Source organism: Pongo abelii, chromosome 1, assembly GCF_028885655.2.
Source record: "Pongo abelii isolate AG06213 chromosome 1, NHGRI_mPonAbe1-v2.0_pri, whole genome shotgun sequence".
Classification (NCBI taxonomy): Eukaryota; Metazoa; Chordata; class Mammalia; order Primates; family Hominidae; genus Pongo; species Pongo abelii.
The window spans coordinates 231738198-231755589 of NC_071985.2; the positions used below are offsets into that span (position 1 = coordinate 231738198).

At 58.0% G+C, this 17392-nt stretch overlaps 1 protein-coding gene across 12 annotated transcripts in view; it reads left to right on the top strand.

Moving 5' to 3' along the window:
* MORN1 (MORN repeat containing 1) overlaps positions 1–17392 on the top strand; it is a 63938-nt gene that overhangs the window by 1704 nt on the left and 44842 nt on the right. For 6 of the 12 annotated variants that reach the window (XM_002811594.4, XM_063715756.1, XM_009235818.3 and 3 more), the window contains exons 2-7: positions 58–129; positions 1707–1805; positions 2515–2625; positions 4145–4235; positions 4980–5067; positions 15507–15603. In XM_002811594.4, coding sequence (XP_002811640.3) covers positions 58–129; positions 1707–1805; positions 2515–2625; positions 4145–4235; positions 4980–5067; positions 15507–15603 — 558 coding nt within the window. Of the gene's footprint in view, positions 1–57; positions 130–1706; positions 1806–2514; positions 2749–4144; positions 4236–4979; positions 5068–15506; positions 15604–17392 lie in introns of all 12 variants that reach the window. The other 6 variants (XM_063715749.1, XM_054557359.2, XM_054557362.1 and 3 more) reach the window with 3 other exon arrangements.

The following is a 17392-nucleotide window of genomic DNA, read 5'->3' on the forward strand; positions in this document are numbered from 1 at the left end:
AGACCATCCCTCATATCAGTGTCTGTGCTTATCTGTGCGTGTCTTCTCAATACTCAGGTTATGGTGTCTACGTATACCCAAATTCCTTCTTTCGATATGAAGGAGAATGGAAAGCAGGGAGGAAACACGGTGAGAAGCCTCTGTGGTCTCTTCTTCCAGCTGCTGCCCCACAGCTGATAAAGCCAGTTTCTCCCCGGGAGGTTGGGTGGGCAAGTGGCATTTCTTGTAGCTTTCAAGCCCATTGTACCCTGGTGCTTCCCTGGCTGCTCAGGGTAAGGCCGGATGGGCAGGGGAAACAGAGGCCTGGGAGACCCCCCTGGAGGGCCACCTTCAGCAAAGGAAGCTGCGACTTAGAAATTCTCCCTAGAGGTTGAGTTCGTTTGTCTTTTCCAGACTGAAAACTGGCTTTATGGTTTATTTCTGATTATAAAGAGAACCTACTCTTGTAGTAAGTCCAAGTAATAGAAGAAAGAAAGTGTAAAGTCAGGCCAAGTGCAGTGGCTCACGCCTGTAATCCCAGTACTTTGGGAGCCCAAGGCGGGCGGATCACTTGAGGTCAGGAGTTCCAGAACAGCCTGACCAGCATGCTGAAACCCTGACCCTACTAAAAATACAATAATAGCTGGATGTGGTAAGGCACACCTGTAATCCTAGCTACTTGGCAGGCTGAGCCAGGAGAATCCCTTGAACACAGGAGGCAGAGGTCGCAGTCAGCTGAGATTGTGCCACTGCACTCCGGCCTGGATGACAGACCGAGACTCCATCTCAAAACAAAACGAAAGAAGCAAGCATAAAGTCGGTAACACCTGTACCCCGCCCAACCCCAGGCAAGTGCCATGAACCTTCGGCGGTGTGGATGTTCCCGCCACTGTGCTCCTCTCACGCAGTTTTGTATCTGCTCTCTGCCAGTTTTCTTTCTTTTCTTTTCTTTTTTCTTTTTTTTTTGAGACAGAGTTTTGCTCTTGTTGCCCAGGCTGGAGTGCAATGGTGCCATCTCGGCTCACTGCAACCTCCAGCTCCCAGGTTCAAGCGATTCTCCTGCCTCAGCCTCCTGAGTAGCTGGGATTACAGGCACCTGCCACCACGCCCAGCTAATTTTTGTATTTTTAGTAGAGATGCGGTGTTGCCATGTTGGCCAGGCTGGTCTCGAACTCCTGACCTCAGGTGATCCGCCCACCTCAACCTCCCAAAGTGCTGGGATTACAGGCATGAGCCATTGTGCCCAGCCACTCTGCCCAGTTTTCTTTTCTTTTCTTTTTTTTTTTTTTGAGACAGTCTCGCTCTGTCGCCCAGGCTGGAGTGCAGTGGTACAATCATGGCTCTCTGCAGCCTCAACCTCCTGGCTCAAGTGATCCTCCCACCTCAGCCTCCTGAGCAGCTGGAACCACAAACACGTACCACCATACCTGGCTAATTTTTAAAATTTTGTGTAGAGACAGGGTCTCTCCATGTTGCTCAGGCTGGTTGCCTGCACTTTGATTCCTCTGCTTGTTCTGGCTGAAGGCGCAGGCTGCTCAGGCATGTTTCGGCAGATGTTTTTGAGAACTTTTTTTTATTTTTAAATACTTGTATAGCCTGAGTAATAGAGCCAAACACAGGTTTTGAAGCCAAGCTCTTCGTTCTGAGAAACAGGCCCGACACTGCACAGTGTCATTTGCAGTCAACCCAACCACTGTCTGAGTTCACATGACGATTTCTCCTGCCAGGTCACGGGAAGTTGTTATTTCAAGATGGCAGTTACTACGAAGGGGCGTTTGTGGATGGAGAAATCATGGGAGAAGGCCGCCGGCACTGGGCCTGGTCAGGTGAGCTCTAGCCGGGATGGCACCTTCACTCCTTTCTGATAACCCATCGGGCTCAGTTGGTCCCCCGAGTCTAGACACAGAAGGTGTGACGTGTAGACGGGAAGCTTTGTGCCATAAGGGGCCTGGCCTACCGGGAAGCCCTGGGGACCTGACTGAGGCTCTGTGGTCACTGCTGAGAGCAACTCAGGCTTCCAGAGACACTTTTCTAGAATAAAGATTTATCTGTCCCAAGTTACACTATTTCTTTTTTATTTAAAGTTATTTCAGCCACGTTGTATCCCTAGATGGGAAACCAGCTCTGGGGACTCGTTGTCGGGAGCTGTGTCTCCAGGAATCTCAGACCCTCACGCCAGAGGGGTTGGTGGGTTCTCAGTGGAGGTGTTTTCTCTCAGGCTTGGCTTTCAGTTTTTAAAGAGCCAGGGAAAAAGCTCACCCTTCACCCTGCAAACCGACCAGAGGGTCCTTTGCCCTCGGGATAGATGCCCACAGAGAGTGTCTGCCTGGGGCTGTCTGCGTGCCCAGCTGTTGGGGAGACCAGACCTGCTTACCATGTTTTCCCTCATGAACCAGACTGAGTAGTATGATGGAGGCAGGGACGTCCATTCTGGAATGGTTCCTGCGTCTCATGGGTCAGGGACAGAGGAGAGCCGACTGGGGCCGCAGCCCTGAACTGAACCTCCTGTCTCCCCTCCTCCTTATCCATATGCAGGAGACACCTTCTCTGGACAGTTTGTTCTGGGAGAGCCTCAAGGCTACGGCGTCATGGAGTACAAAGCCGGCGGATGTTACGAAGGGGAGGTCTCCCACGGCATGCGGGAAGGTCTGGCGTCCACAGGAGCCGGGTGCTGTGAGGGCGGGCGCTTTCAGGACACGGAATCCTACATCCACTTGGGTTCAGGAACCTCTGATAGGGCCTGCCTGACTTCAGAGGTTGGGAAAGGAGGTAGGGGGCCCATGCCCTCTTCTCCCCACCCCCAGGCCATGTCCTATGCCCTGCATACACCAGTATGCCCACCAGGTCCTGTGGCGCTTGGTGCAGCTCTGTTATCCGCTGCCGCGGAACAGATGCCCATGGCTTAGGGGTTAAAATGGCCACTGCTTTATGAACTGCTCCTGATCCTGGGGTCAGTAGGTAGGGCTGGGCCCTGCAGGGAGGGGCTTCTGCTCTGGTCTCATGTGGGGTCACTAAATGGCTACAGTCACAGCAACTCCGCCAGGCCTGAGGGTTCCTGAGGTCCTCATAGGCCTGGGAAGCCCAGCTCCTTGCCCAGTAGTCTTGGACAGCTTAGCCACTTCCTCCACATTCTGTTGGCCCAAGCAAGTCAGGAGGCCAGACTCAAGCCAGGAGGGGGCTGTGCCCTGTCCCTCTACCCAGCCAAGCCAGGCCCAGCACGGTCCGTAGTCCCACAGCCAAAAGGCCACCCACACCCGAGACAGGAGTCAAGCACATAATACTCTCCACCACAGACGGAGCTTCTTTTTCCAGTGTTTTCCTTATGTTAAGAAGCAGAGGCCAGGTGTGGTGGCTCATGCTTGTAATCTCAGCACTTTGGGAGGCCAAGGTGGGCGGATCACCTGAGATCAGGAGTTTGAGACCAGCCTTGGCAAAATGGTGAAACTCCGTCTCTACTAAAAATACAAAAATGGCTGGGCATGGTGGCACACACCGGTAATCCCAGCTACTCAAGAGGCTGAGGCAGGAGAATCACTTGAACCCGGGAGGCAGAGGTTGTAGTGAGCTGAGATCATGCCACTGCACTCCAGCCTGGCGACAGAGCGGGACTCCGTCTCAAAAGCAAAGCAACAACAAAAAAAAAACAAAAGAAGCAGAAATACTCTCTAATTTCTGAGTTGTCCAAAATCTGAAAATGCCACAGTTTACAAACCCCCATCCTCTTGAGTTTCTCCTCGTTCAGGTCAAGCCCTGCCCTCCTCACTGTGAACTTGAAGTTTCTTGTAAAAACAAACGACAGGCCCAAACTGCACCCATCCTCACCCCAGCAGGACGCAGAGCCTGTGCAACCTCAGATGGCAGTCTGCAGGGCCCCTCAACGGCACCTTTCAGAACTGGACCCCAGGGCCATTTTTGCTGCCCTGTCAGCTGACCGACCTGTCCCAAAGCACATCTGCCCTTCCCGTTCAGAGCCTCACCGAGCCATGCCGAGGCCTCTGTGTAGCCAGGTCTGGAGGACCTGTCATGTTCCTGGGGGGCCCTGAGCCCCATGCCTCTTAGACTCACTACTTTCCTCCTGCCTGCCCTCCAAGGAGCAGAGGGCAGATCCCTTCTCAGATGCAGGAGGAGGCACAAAGCCAAGTCTGTCTCTCGGTCCCTTCTCCAGGACACGGGTTTCTGGTGGACCGGGATGGACAAGTGTACCAGGGCTCCTTCCATGACAACAAGAGGCACGGCCCTGGGCAGATGCTCTTTAAGTGAGTATGAGTCTTGCAGGTGCTGCCCGGCGCATGACAGACACACAGTGCAGGTGTGAGGCCACGTGGCCTGGGGGTGTAGATATGACTGCCATGGGACACCCCGGGCCTGTTCCGGCCCCTGCTGTCTACCCGCCACCCCCCGCAGTGCCAAGTCGTTGAACCACATTCTGTGGTTTCGGGATTATTCTGTAATTTTCACCTTGTTTATTGAAATTGACCAATTATGTGTTTAGTAGATAAAACATCACCCCCCCCCCATTAAAATACCTCCTGAGAACGTCAGGCTGGCGGCAAAGTGGCACCACAGGGGCGTCTCCAGGTCTAAATGAGGATGGGGGCGCCCTCCGGCCAGCAGAGCCTCCCGCCTGCCACCTCCCAAGTGCTGGGCATCTTCAGCCTGTGTGGAAATTCCCACGGCGGAGTTTCAGCCTCACTGGCTGTGGAGACTGCAGCCCCCTCCCGTTGCCTTTCCTGTGTCATTTCCCATTTTGAGTGGCGGAAGCTGAGCGCGTCCCGAGCAGGCCTACCATCTAGGGTGGGGGTGGGCGGACGTGTCCCCACTGCCTGTCGTCGGCCCCCAGCCGGCCCTGGCGAGGCAGGAGCTCTTGGGGCCATCTGCTCGGGCCTATTTTTGCCTCGGTCCCGCGGTGCCTGTGGAGCTCGGTGGGAGGAGCCGGTCTGAGTCACTGCCACCACCTGGCTCCCCCTGTTGAGAGTGGACTCTGTGCGTGTGTCCCCCAGGAACGGTGACAAGTACGACGGCGACTGGGTCCGGGACCAGCGTCAGGGACACGGGGTGCTGCGCTGCGTCAACGGCACCACCTACGAGGTACCCGGGGGCGCACGGCGCCTGCTGCCCAGAGGGTACAGGCCTCGTGGTGGGCAGGGCGCGTGGGGTGTATGGGGAGCCTCACCCTGGCAGCTTCTCCACGTGCCAGGCCCTGCAATTCCCTTATCCCGTGTGGAAAGATAAGTTTCTCTCTCCACTCACAGTTCCCTGTTGGGAAAAGAGGAAAACAAACAGGAGTGTATTCGTATGTGTGCCTTGTGTATACTCGGGAGATACGCGGAGAGGCAGGGAAGCTCACAGGCGGCTCTCACTTTTGACTTAAATCCCATCTTCAGCCAAACCAAAGGAAGAAGGGTGTTGGGGGCCAGTCACGGGGATGAGGCTTGTGATGCAGCTGAGGCGGGGCCTTCTCCACCGGGGCCTTTCTCTTCCTGGTACGGAGAGGAGATGCCCTTACCAGTGGAACTTCCTTTACGGATGCAAATTTTTCTTACAAAAGGGAGCTTCTCCTGTGTCTGCAGTTTCTCAAAATAATCTGCTCAAAATAGTGCTGATGCCAAAGAGGCAGATTTGGGGGTGGTACATTCTGGTCTGTGACAGGCCCTACAAGGCAGGGACTAGGATTGTTCTCGGGGGAATGGGGCAGCGGCCCCGTGAGTGCAGAGAGCAAATTTCAGGATGTTTGGAGGAGAGGACGCCAGACTTGTTGACAGGCTGAATGTGCGGGCAAAGGCAAGAGAAGAGTCAAGGTTGGTGCCTGAGCTTTCGGTCTGAGCATTGAATGGACAGTGGGGCCTGGTTCAGGATGCAGTCAGGAGGCAGAAGCAACACCGATCACTCCAATGGGGAAAAATGTAATGAAAAAATCACTAATAAGGACGATTCAGGAGGCAGAAGCAACACCCATCACTCCAATGGGGAAAACGTAATGAAAAAGTCACCAACAAGGACGAGGCAGCTAGCTACCAAAAAGGGCAGGAAAAGGAATAGCAACGTCGCAGTGTCAGGAGGGGGCCCGGAGACAGACCCTCTGCGGTGGAGTCTGGGAGTGGTGTGGTTGCTGCTTGGGCTGGGCTGCAGGCCTGAGCTCCTGGCTGGTGGGAAGGGGAGGCTGCTGGTCCACCGCAGGAGGGAGCTTCATGGTTAACCAAGCCATCCCCCATGCTGGCTGTGAGGCACCAGCAGCATTGAGGGCCTCAGGAGCCCGGGTGCTGCTGTGTGAGGCTGTCGCAGCCATGAGGATGACCATGACTGCAAGGGCTGCGAGGGGCCCCTGAGCGTCCAGCAGCACTAACAGGAAGGAACCACACGTGCAGGTCTCTAAACGCAGCGCAGGTCACAGCCAGAGAATCAGGACTGCTGTGGCCATGGAGAGGAGTCCCTCGTTCCTTAGAGCCTCGGGGCTGCTTTGATGAGAAATGCAACATTTAATTGTGTGGGTTGCAGAATTACAATGTCGGTTGAATTCCCTTCCTTGCCAAGATTCTCCTGTGAAAGTTGGAGCAGTGGTTGGAGAGAATGGTCCCTGGAGCTAGGAGGAACCCAGCACCCTCCTGAGACTCAGACCTCCACAGAGAGGGTATGGCTGCCAGCCCAGGTGGTAGAGAGGTTTTCTAGGGTGCCAGGGGCCAAAGCTACTTCTCAGGAAACTCCCCCTGAGGTGCAGGAGACGTTTAGCAGAGACCAGACACTGGGGTGTTCCACAGGCCACTGGCCTCGGCCATAGGAGTTAAAGTAGAAACACTGCCTCCCACAGTCCCGCCTTGTTCTCTGTTGACAAAGCCTGGCATTGCACTTGCTGGCAAAGGAGAAACGTTGACAGGGTCCAGTTCCCGTCAGGCAAAAGTGGGCAAGGAGGAGGGGTGCTGGGAGCTGAGAGGTGATGGATTGGCAGTTGGCATGGGGCCACATGGGGATGGAGGTGGGGGTGGGGATGGGAGCCTCATCCTGGCTGGCACAGCTGCCCGCAGCAGGGCCTCAGAGGTGGTCAGATGTGGGGCCCCTGGAGGGGTGGTCGGGCAGGAGGTGCAGCGTGGCTCCCCTCCGCGTGCATGTCCACCCTCCCTGCTCTTGAAACAGAGCATCCTGCTTGGGTAAAAGTGCCACCCATGCCCACTCTGGGGACTGGCAGCCCTGCTCAGGGCAGTTGGCCATTGGCAGTGTCCTTGCTGGACCACGGGAGTCCACGTCAGCGTCGTTGCTGCCCCTGCTGGCCTGGGCTGGTGCTGCGGGTTCTCACCTGAGCCATATGGAGGAGGTGCTGTAGCCAGGCCAAGGCTCTGCCTCTTCTCCCCTGGGGACGTGTGTCCATCCTACAGGACCAGACTTCACCGCGTGCTGGGGCAGCCACTGCTCCCTTGTCTTCACTGTCCAGAGTGGCAGTGGGAGAGTGCGGCCAAGGGAGTCCCTGGGCAGAATTCTCTTCTGCCTGCCCCTTCCCACCTGAGCACACCTGGGCCCCCACCCCACTGCCACCATGACGATTGCCTCGCCTTGCAGGGCTAGGGCGAAGCTGGGGCCGGTGCTGGTGCACAGCTCTGGAGCTTGGGCTCGGGTGTGTGGTTTCACTTCCTGGGTGCCAGGCGCTGCTGTCAGCTTTTCGGTGCATTGGCTCATGACCCCACCAGTCCAAGCAGGGCATAGGTGAGGAAGCTGAGGTGCTAGGATGGCAGGCTCCCTCACCAGGGAGTGGCAACGCAGCCCTGGGGGCCCCCGGCCACTCACCCAATCCTCACGTTCCCTGAGATTCAGGAGGACCTGGTCAGGGCCTGTCTCATGGCCCAGGGACACAGAGGTGCCACCTGCTGCCAGACAGGGCCATCCCCCCCGGCCTGGGCTGGGCGAGAAGCAGCTCCTGTTCTTCCAGAGGACCTGGACATCTCTGTCCTCCCCACCCCCACTCCCAGCACAGCCCTATCCCCAGAGGCTGTTCTGTCCCACAGGTCCCCTGGCTACCACCCAGGCGCCAACTCGGGTCCACACTGCTTGCTGGTCACCAGCGCCCTGGGCCGAGAGAGAGGACCAGGCAAGGGACGGCGCCCTCCCTCCTGGGCTGACAGCACCAGGGTGCTCAGCGCATCCACCAGGGGGCAGCCCAGCCCAGTCCCGGCACCACACTGGCCCGGGCCTCGCCGGAGGGAGGCGGCTGCTCCCCGGGAGCCCAGAGCTTATTCCCAGGCCATGAGTTTGGATGGGGGAGGATGGCCTGGGATGGCCACTGGGCCCAAGGGCTGGCTGGGTACTCCTGAGAGCCGGGCCCCCAAGCGGCCCCCCAGGCCTTTCTGCTTGGGATGGTTTCTCCCCTTGGTGCTAAAGCCTTGAATTCTGCAGAGAGTTTTGCAGAGGATTTCTGTGACAGTCTTGGTGCAAAACCCTTCGAGTGACCTACATTCCCTGGGGTTATAATATGACCTCCCCACTCCTCTGCCGTCCAGGCCCAGAGGACTGGGAGACCTGGGCAGGCCCTGGGACCGCCTGCCAACCGAGGCCCACACACCCTCACCAAGCAGGCCCGTGGCTTGAGCTCCCTGGGGACACTGCTGTGTGCTGGTGCTCGCTGCCCCATGGGGTGCCCTGGGCAATGTCACCGGTGGCAGCAGTCCCCTGGCCTTGTCCACACTACTGACACCCGCAGGCACGGGCAGACTGTGGCCAGTGAGCTGCCTGCTCCTCCAGCACCTTCTCCAGGCATTGCTCCTGCCCAGACCGATGGAGACGCTACGAACAGAGAAGGGCGCCTGAGGCCAAAAGGACAGGCTGGGCCCCCATGCCCTCAGGTCAGGACTGGGCCGGGGTCGCCTCCCACGCGGCACAGCCGTGGCTGCCAGACTACCACGCTTCAGAGGCAGGAGGTTTTCACGTGGCTGTTTGTGCAAGAAGACATTACCAGGTCTGTCCCTTGGACTCTGGTTAATGAGGAGAAGCGAGGCTCTCTTGGCTCAGCTGCTCGGTTCTCTGCTCTGCATCTTAGCGCTGGGCCCTCCGGTCACAGTGCCTCTCCTCCACCTTCAGCCTGGAGAGTAAACGGCATCGACCCAGAGAGGCAGCAGCTGCCAGAGACGGGAGTCAGGCCGCACATCCCGAGAGCTGTCCAGAGTGAGGGGACAGCCGTTCCTTGTGGTGTCATTAGTCAAATATTTAGCCCGCTTTAAAAAACATTTTGTCGACCAGGCACGGTGGCTCACACCTGTAATCTCAGCACTTTGGGAGGCCGAGGTGGGAGGACTGCTTGAGCCCAGGAGTTCAAGACCAGCCTGGGCAACATAGGGATACCCTGTCTCTACAAAAGAATTTTTAAAAAATACAGAATTAGCCAAGCGTGGTGGTACACACCTGTGGCCCCAGCTACTCAGGAGGCTGAGGAGGGAGGATCGCTTGAACCTGGGAGGCAGAGGTTGTAGTGAGCTGAGATCAACACCCACTGCACTCCAGCCTGGGCAACACAGTAAGACCCAGTCTCAAAAAAATAAAAAACCAAAACACCAACCATTTTGTCACGGTGAAATCCATATAATATAAAACTTAGCATCTTAACCACTTTTTGTTTTGAAGAGGCGAGGTCTCACTGTGTTGCCCAGGCTAATCTCCAATTCCTGGGCCCCAGGTGCTTCTGCCTTGGCCCCCAAAGGGCTGGGATTTCAGGCGCGATCCACTGCACTGGGCCATGACCGTTTTTAAGCGTGCAGTGGGGTGACAGGAGGCACATGCCCATTTTGTGCAGCCACAACCACATCCGCCTCCAGAACTTTGTCACCTTCCCACTTGAACCTCTGTCCCCATCCAACACGAACTCCCCACACTCCCGCCCCTGGCAGCCACCGTTCCACTGTGTGTCTGTAGACTCTACTGATCTCAGGGCCTCCTGTGAGTGGTGTCCTTTCGTGCCAGGCTTGTTTCACCCAGCACGATGTCCCCAGAAGCCTCCATGCTGGAGCCTGTGCCATCCCCTCCTTCCTTGCTAAGGCTGAGCCGGGCCAGCACCCCCCGGCTCCCGCCACCTCGTGTGGACAGACACGCTTCTCTGCCCATCTGTGGGTGAACTCTGGGGAGGCTTCCCCTCCTGGGTCCTGTGGGTGATGCTGCTGTGAATACGGCTGCACAGAGAACTCTTCAAGGCCCTGTGGGCCGCAGCCCCAGAAGTGAGATTGCTGCATCGGGTGGTGATTCTGTTTTTGATTTTCGAGGAACTGCCATGCTGTTCTCCACAGCGGCCTCACCCTTTTACCTTCCTGCCCACAGCGCACACAGTTCCAGTTCCTCCCCAGCCTCCCCAACACTGGTTATTTTCTGTTGTTTTTGTAAAAGGTTACCCTAATGAGTATTGGCCCTCTTAACAATAACCACAATTGAGATGCAAGCCCACCCACTGTCAGCTGTGGCCACCACTGCGCACCCGGTCTCCCCCTCTTTGACGCTTCTTGGCGGCTGTAGTCTCTCCCAGTCCTGGCCACCAGCTGCCCCCACCCGTGAGCACCTGCCCCTCACCATGTTGGTGCTGCCAGGCTTTGTGGAGTGCCTTTGTGCACAGGAGTTTGGCCTTTTGACTTCTTCCCTGGGAGCTTAAACCATCGATCAAGGCCACGAGGCAGGCGCTGGGACCTTCTTGGACACTGAGTTGCCTCTGAGAACTGCCCTGCCCCTCCAGCCACACCCCAACCAGCGCCGGCTGTTCATTTATTTTTAGAGATCATTTTGTGTTCTGAAAAGACTAGAAAGTGGTAAGTCCTTTCTTCTCTCTCTTCTGGCCTTCGCCTCTGCCCACCTTGGAGCATGCCCTTGGCACCTCCTACATCAGCTCTGATCCACCCATCTATAGTAGGAGAAACTCCAGGAGACATCGGCTGCTACCCAGGCACCGTGAGCTCGGGGTTGGCGAGGCCCCTCCGGGAGACCTGTTCTCCCTCTCGACAGCAGGTGTGTTTTCTGCAAATCATGTCTCCTGCCTTGCAGCCAGTACTCCTTAATGCAGAGCTCTATGAAGAACCTTTTTTTAAAAATGCATTCTAGAGAAAAATGCATTCCTGAAAATAAATGTGTTACAGCTTCTTCTGACGGAAAATAAGAACAGCAGATCCCAAAGCTGAGAAGGCTCCTCTTCCACGGGGAAAGGAGCCACGCGGCTCAGGCCAGTCCCGGAAGCCACAGAGGTCCTGGGCCACGAGCACCCCCACCAGCCTGTGACACCTCGACCATCTCCGTGCCCCATACTCCTAGTTTACAGCTTACTGCCTCGACCTCCCAGGACCCGAGGGCTTGGGCAGGCCCCACACGTCCTCCAGAACATCCTCGGTGGGAGCCGGACCAGAACGCGGAGCAGACAGAGTGGAAGCCACACGTGTGTGTGCACATCAGAGCGTCTCCTACCCATGTTGGCAGCAACGCAGCCCTCCAGGCGTCCCTGGCTGTATCAACTGCGCCATGAGTGTTGGCTATCTCACACGCCAGCTTTCCCGGAGTTGCCGCTGGGTGCCGAGCACCTGCTCAGGAGCAGGTGGCTCCTTCTGGGTGGCTTTGCCTGCCGCAGTCCCCGAGCCTCCTCTCCTCAGCTGGGCGTGTGTGGGAATGCCCAACGGGGGGCCTCCATGGGGCCTACAGCCTCCACATTTGGGCCTACTGCCCTCGGACCCAGGGGTCACAGTCTAGGAAGCCTGGGCCAGTGGGGGACCCCTGGGGTGCATGTAACACTGAGAATCATGTAGATAATTTGGGGTGTTTGAGCACGCATGGCCTGTGGGGAGTCTGGCCGGCTTGCCTCATGTGGATCCCCCACCACCCTGGGGCAGAGGAGGGGGCAGAGGAGGGGCCGGCTATTGGGGCCGTCGTGGAAGCACTAGGGTTACACTAGGGCAGGCCCCATGTCCCCTCTGGAACTCCTCACAGTTCACAACTTGAAGCCCAGGCACTTGCGATGGGACCAGCGAGGTCAAACACAGGACCCCTGGTCCTCACTGTTACCAAGAAGTGATGCAAATGGCCGGTCTTCAGAAACCGGAGCTAGCCCCACCTGTGCCACCAAGGCACACCAGCCCCTGAGCAGTCGCAGGGCCCAGGCAGGAGGGTCCGGCGGGCTCCTCACTCATGACATGGCCTGAGGGGGCTGAGCAGCTGGTCCTCGGAGCCCCCACCTGGTGCACCAGGCCATGAACCTCAGCAAAGGCACTGTCTCTTGATGCCCAAGCTTTGGCAATGGTTGGGGGTTACTTTCTCCAGACCACAACACCCTCAAGGCCGACACTGGGGAAAGCTGGAGCCCCTGCTCTTCACCCCCACCTCCCGGGGCTGTCTAACCCCAAGGAGCACCAGACCCAGGACTCCCCCAGGAGGGCCAGAGGCAGGAAGTGTCTGATGGTGCCAGGGGAGGGTGGACGCCTGACTAGGGCCTGAAAACAGAGGGCATCGCTTCCAATAAAGCATGGAAAGAAAACAGCATGAATGGACCAGACGTGCTTCCCAGAGGGAGAAAGAAGAGCACTCACAACCTCTTCTGCCCCAGGCTGCTTGGAGTGGGCCAGCGCCAGAGCAGTCCCTGCACCAGCCGAGCTGTCCGAGCTCATCAACTATCAAGGAAGGTGTGAGCCTTCAGCTGAGTGGTGCTGGGAGCTGGGGAGAGCCGAGCACTGCCTGGGGCCTCCTGAGTGCTCTGCCACCCAGCCGAACAGGGCAGGGAAGGGAGGGCCCCCCACAGAGGACACCCTTGTGGTCCTGGGGTCGCCTTTGTGACCGAGGGGGACATATGTGTGTCACAATCATCCTGTACGACCGCTTCCTGACTTTGGAACCGCTGTTCACCTCTTTATTTTGGGTGTGGACCTGGACCCCAAGTGGCCCTTCCCCAAAGGTTGTGTGACCATCACCACCTTCCCGTGTCCTGCACCGCACACCTGTGCTCACCTGGGTGCCAGGCAGTGGCCCGGCAGGGAGGAGGAGGGTGAGCAGGTGGCAGCATGCCCATTCCTCGGTCCCGGCCTCTGTGTGGCTGAGGCCCTGCACGTAACTCTCCACGCTGGGCATTGGCCTGGACTGTGCCTGGGTGCTCCCTGAGGCCCAGGCGGGAGGCAGCTGCTCCAGGACTCTCAGCGCCCCAGTCTGTGTCGTCAGCAGGAGGATCAGGAGCCTCCCCTGCACCCTAATTAATAAGCTCTTGCTCGTTCCTGCTTGGGGTGCATGCAACAGAAACAGCCGAATTGTCAAAGGTGTGATTGATAACATGAATTAGACAAGACTGTGCTATTGGATCAGTTGAATTGATCACTCAAATGTGCTTGGGCTGACCAAGTGCTGCATGAAAGCTTGCCCGGCTCAGCCCTCCCACTCGGACACCAGCGGTGGGTACCGAGGATGCCAAGCCCGGACCTGATTGCTGCGCACCCAGGGAAGGGGATGCCAGGCAGACTCGTACCACATACGTGAGCCACAGCCCCAGACCAACTGTGGCTGGAGCCACTCACCCCAAAGGCGGGCTCTGCACCTCTGCATTTCTCGTGACTCGAGTGTGTCTGGCTTCCCCTGCCCAGCCACAGCCTCACTGGGTACTCACCCTGGACGCCATATTGCAGCTGGTGTCAGCCCTGCCCTGCAGCTCCACCTCCCTCCTCCTGAAAGCCCGGGGCACCTTCCAGAGGCCAAGCAGGTGGAAGGGGGCAGAGACCAGATATCGCCATTCTCATTACTGACAGTGACGGGGGCCCCGGACGCCCTGAAGAGCCCTCAGCTGTGCGCTGACTCGCGCCTCTCCCCATCCAGCGTGAATGAGATGAGAGACGGAGGATGATGGTCCCAGGAAGGGACCCTCAAGAAATGCCAATCAAATGCAATGGACTCTCGCCCAGTTTGGTGGGAATGTCTGGAGTCACAGGACAGAGAGCTGAGGGGGCGAGCCTGAGGGGAGGTGCTCTGTGGATGCAAGGGTGCCCATGGCCTCCAACAGGGCATGGCCTCCAGGCATGCCATGCAGCAGCAGTCAGGGCAGCCCGTGGACTCTGCGCCAGTCCTTGGTATCTGAAACCCAGAATCACTGTCACCTGACCCCACATGTGGTCAGCTCTGGGGCCCCCATCCACTGTAGTTGCCAGTGTGGGTGGTGCTTGCCCAGGGCCCAGGGTGGCACGGTGAACCGGACTCTGATCTTCAGGGCAACTGTCTGGGCCGATGGGGTGACGTCAGTGGTGCGCTCAGCTTGGAACACTGCAGGAATGCAGCCGGGTGGGTGCTGGCTGGGATCTTGGGGTCTGGGTGCTAGAGGGACAAGAGCCTCAGGAGCAAGGGCCCTGTCCAGACAGCAGCCGGGCCTCTGCCCACGTGGCACCCCAAGCTGGCTGCCCAGCCTCTTCTGAAGCTGAGAGCTGCCTTTTTGCTGCCTCCAGGCACCCACGTGGGCTGCCAGTTGTCTCGGATCGGAGCCCCCTGCCTGGAGGCGTGAGCCGTGCTCCCAGCCAGCAGCTGTGAGTTGCCCCCACCCTGCCCCAGCCCCTCATGCACTGTGGCTCTCCCTGGCCTTTGGGGCAATCCAGTCGCCTTCAGGGCTGTCTGCAGAGGCCCTGTCTCCCTGCGGCCAGAGAGAGCTCCAGCACCATCCACTTCTCCCTGATCTGCCACACTCCTCAGCCCTGGCCCTCAGCCCTCGCTGTCTCTTCCCATGCATCCCAGGGCCCGGGATCCGTGGAGAGGCCCCAGAAGGCACGTGCTTCGCCCTGCAGACCTGCCGCGGCTGCCTCGGGGTTCCCCTGGGAAAGGCACCCAGGGAGGGCCGGGCAGGGAAGCAGGAGCCCACTTGGCTCCTGCCAAAGAGTGAACAGAAGCAAAACGTGCCTTTGGTTAATTTTTCTTCTAATAGAAGTAATTCAGAGTCAAATGAAATACCATTGAAATTTTCCATGAAAATAATCACCCTGCTATTTCACATGAGTTTCCCAGGCTTTGTTGTATGACTTGGAAACCAGGCTTGTTATGAAGGAGGCAGAGTTGGGGTGTGCAGCGAACAGGCATTTCTCCCAAGTGCACGGGCACATTTTTTCAAACTGTGTTTTTTAATTGGCCTCTTCATGTATAAATGAACAGTGTAACGGACAAGCAGCGCACCTTAATCCCAACGCCACAGTCAGCCAGTTTGCAAGTGCAGGCCTCCTTTATGATACATGCCACAAACGCAATATCTTTGTATTAAAAGGATTTTTTTGCTGAAATGCGCCCGTTCGAGGTTTTGTTTGTATTTTATATACTGTGCCATTGTTCCCATACCTCGTGGCATCTTTAAAATTCAAAAGGGAGTATATTTTGCAAAGCAAATTGGATCGCATTCTAATGAAACATAGTTTCTCACCACCAAGGGACAGGCTGCAAGGACCCTCGAGACGATGTGGTTTTCTAGCAGCCTTTGGTCCTGGGACCCTGCTGTAGCCCCAGGAAGCCGCAGTGCCATGCGGGGACCCACAAAAGCCCCTTGGGAGCCACCAGCCTGAGCCTCACCCTTCTCTCTGCAGGGACAGTGGCACAGCGACGTCTTCAGTGGACTGGGCAGCATGGCCCACTGCTCAGGGGTCACCTATTATGGGTTGTGGATCAACGGCCACCCAGCAGGTAGGTGCCCCTGCCTTCCTGTGGGCACTGTGAGGTCCACTGTGGGGTGTGTCCCTGGCTCCTGGGCAGTCATATGGGAAATACTGACCAAGAGCACACTGGGGAGGGGTGGGGCAAAGTGGAATATAAAATCCCACCCTTTTAAGGAAAAACATGTTCTAATCTGATGTCAAAAGTGGTCCTGCTGCAAGTGGGACTTCCCGGACTTGGGGCCTGAGTATCTGGGGGTGGCCTCGTCATGGCTGCGCTGTACCCCAAGTGGCCTCTGTCCAATTTCCCTGAGCCCTCTGCACTGTGATGTGACCACAGGGTGGCCTCGGCTCACAGAAGGAGCAGCCAGTTGGGCCTCCTCTGGGGGCTGCCTCCCCGAGCCACCTTCCCTCTCCCCATGGTGTTCCTGGTGGCCTCTGGGTGGCCTCTCGATAGATTCCAGGATGAGGGTGCCACCCCAGGGGTCAGTCTAGCCAGGGACACAACACTCATCCAAACCTTGGGGCCAAGTTCGTGACACAGGTGCAGGTTCCGCCAGCACCGACTCTGGCTCTGCACTGGGGCACCTGCAAGGTCTCAGCCCAGGCAGCCCCACACATACCTCCTGGGTTGGAAGACCTTGGAGGACCAAGACCTGTTAGCTGGGAGAGGTCACAGGGGTGACGGGTGACAGTAACTGCTGCCTTCAGCACAGACCTGCTGGCCCTGAGCTCCTCGTGGAGGCTGAGATCTTCGGGAAGGCAGGAGTGGCCAAGTGCCTGGGGAGCACTGAGAGGTGGGTCCCAGCACCCGCACGCACACAGTGCACCCTGCAGGGGATCCTGGGATGGAGGCCGAGCCTGGGTCCCGGCCCAGATGCTTCTCCCTCAGGTGGAGTCTCCCTGAGGGGCCCCTGGATCCTCAGCAGAGCCCTCCAGGAGTGTCTTGGTGACCTCACCTCAAGGGAAAGAATCCAGATCCCAGCCCCTCCTCCCAAAAAAGTCTCTTGGTCCTTGTTGAAATTTCTAGGTGGGAAAAACAGGGCAAGAGGTGCAGGACGCAGCCTGGCTTCACCCCGAGGAGGGTCTCCCTCCGAGCCAAGGTGGGCTCTGGCTTTGCCCCCAGAACACAGCAGGAGCTCCCACAGGGGCCAGAGCTTCAGGCCCTTCCCCAGCCCCACCGTTGCCATGAAGTCCAGGGCACCCGCCACCCTGTGCACCCGGCGTCGCCTGTGCTGCCTTTTGAGGCAGCCTCAGATCCCAGGCGTTCTCCCAGCATCTGCTTTTAAAGCCCCTCCATTGTGCTTTGCTGGAGGCCAATCCATAGTGGAGAGTCAGGGATGGCAGGTGGGGGCAGGGGCGGTGGGCAGCAGGACACGGTGTGACGACACCGCCCACAGCGATGCTCCGCAGGCCCCGGTGGAGCAGGGGCGGCCCTGGCTGCCAGGAGGCACTGGCCAGCCGGTGGACCCACCCTTGCCAGGCCTCGCCCCAGTCCCAGGTCTGGCACCTGAGGGTGCTGACTCAGACGCAGGGAATGCAGAGCCTGAATCCCAACCAGCGGGAAGACGTGCGGGAACATTCCACGGGCAGGAAAACCCAACAGCCCCACACCATCCACTTGTGTCTCTTGCATGCTCCATGGCCCCGGTGGTCCACTTGATTCGATTCCACAGTGCTCCGGGCCAGCAGAGCTGAGCCTCACGGTCTGAGTGCGGACGACTGCCCAGGTCGCTGCTCTGCAAGGTGGCTTGCGGAGGGTCGGCCCCCGCATGTGCCTGTGTTCCAGCTGCCACACTGGGCTCTGGTCGGTTCCTGGG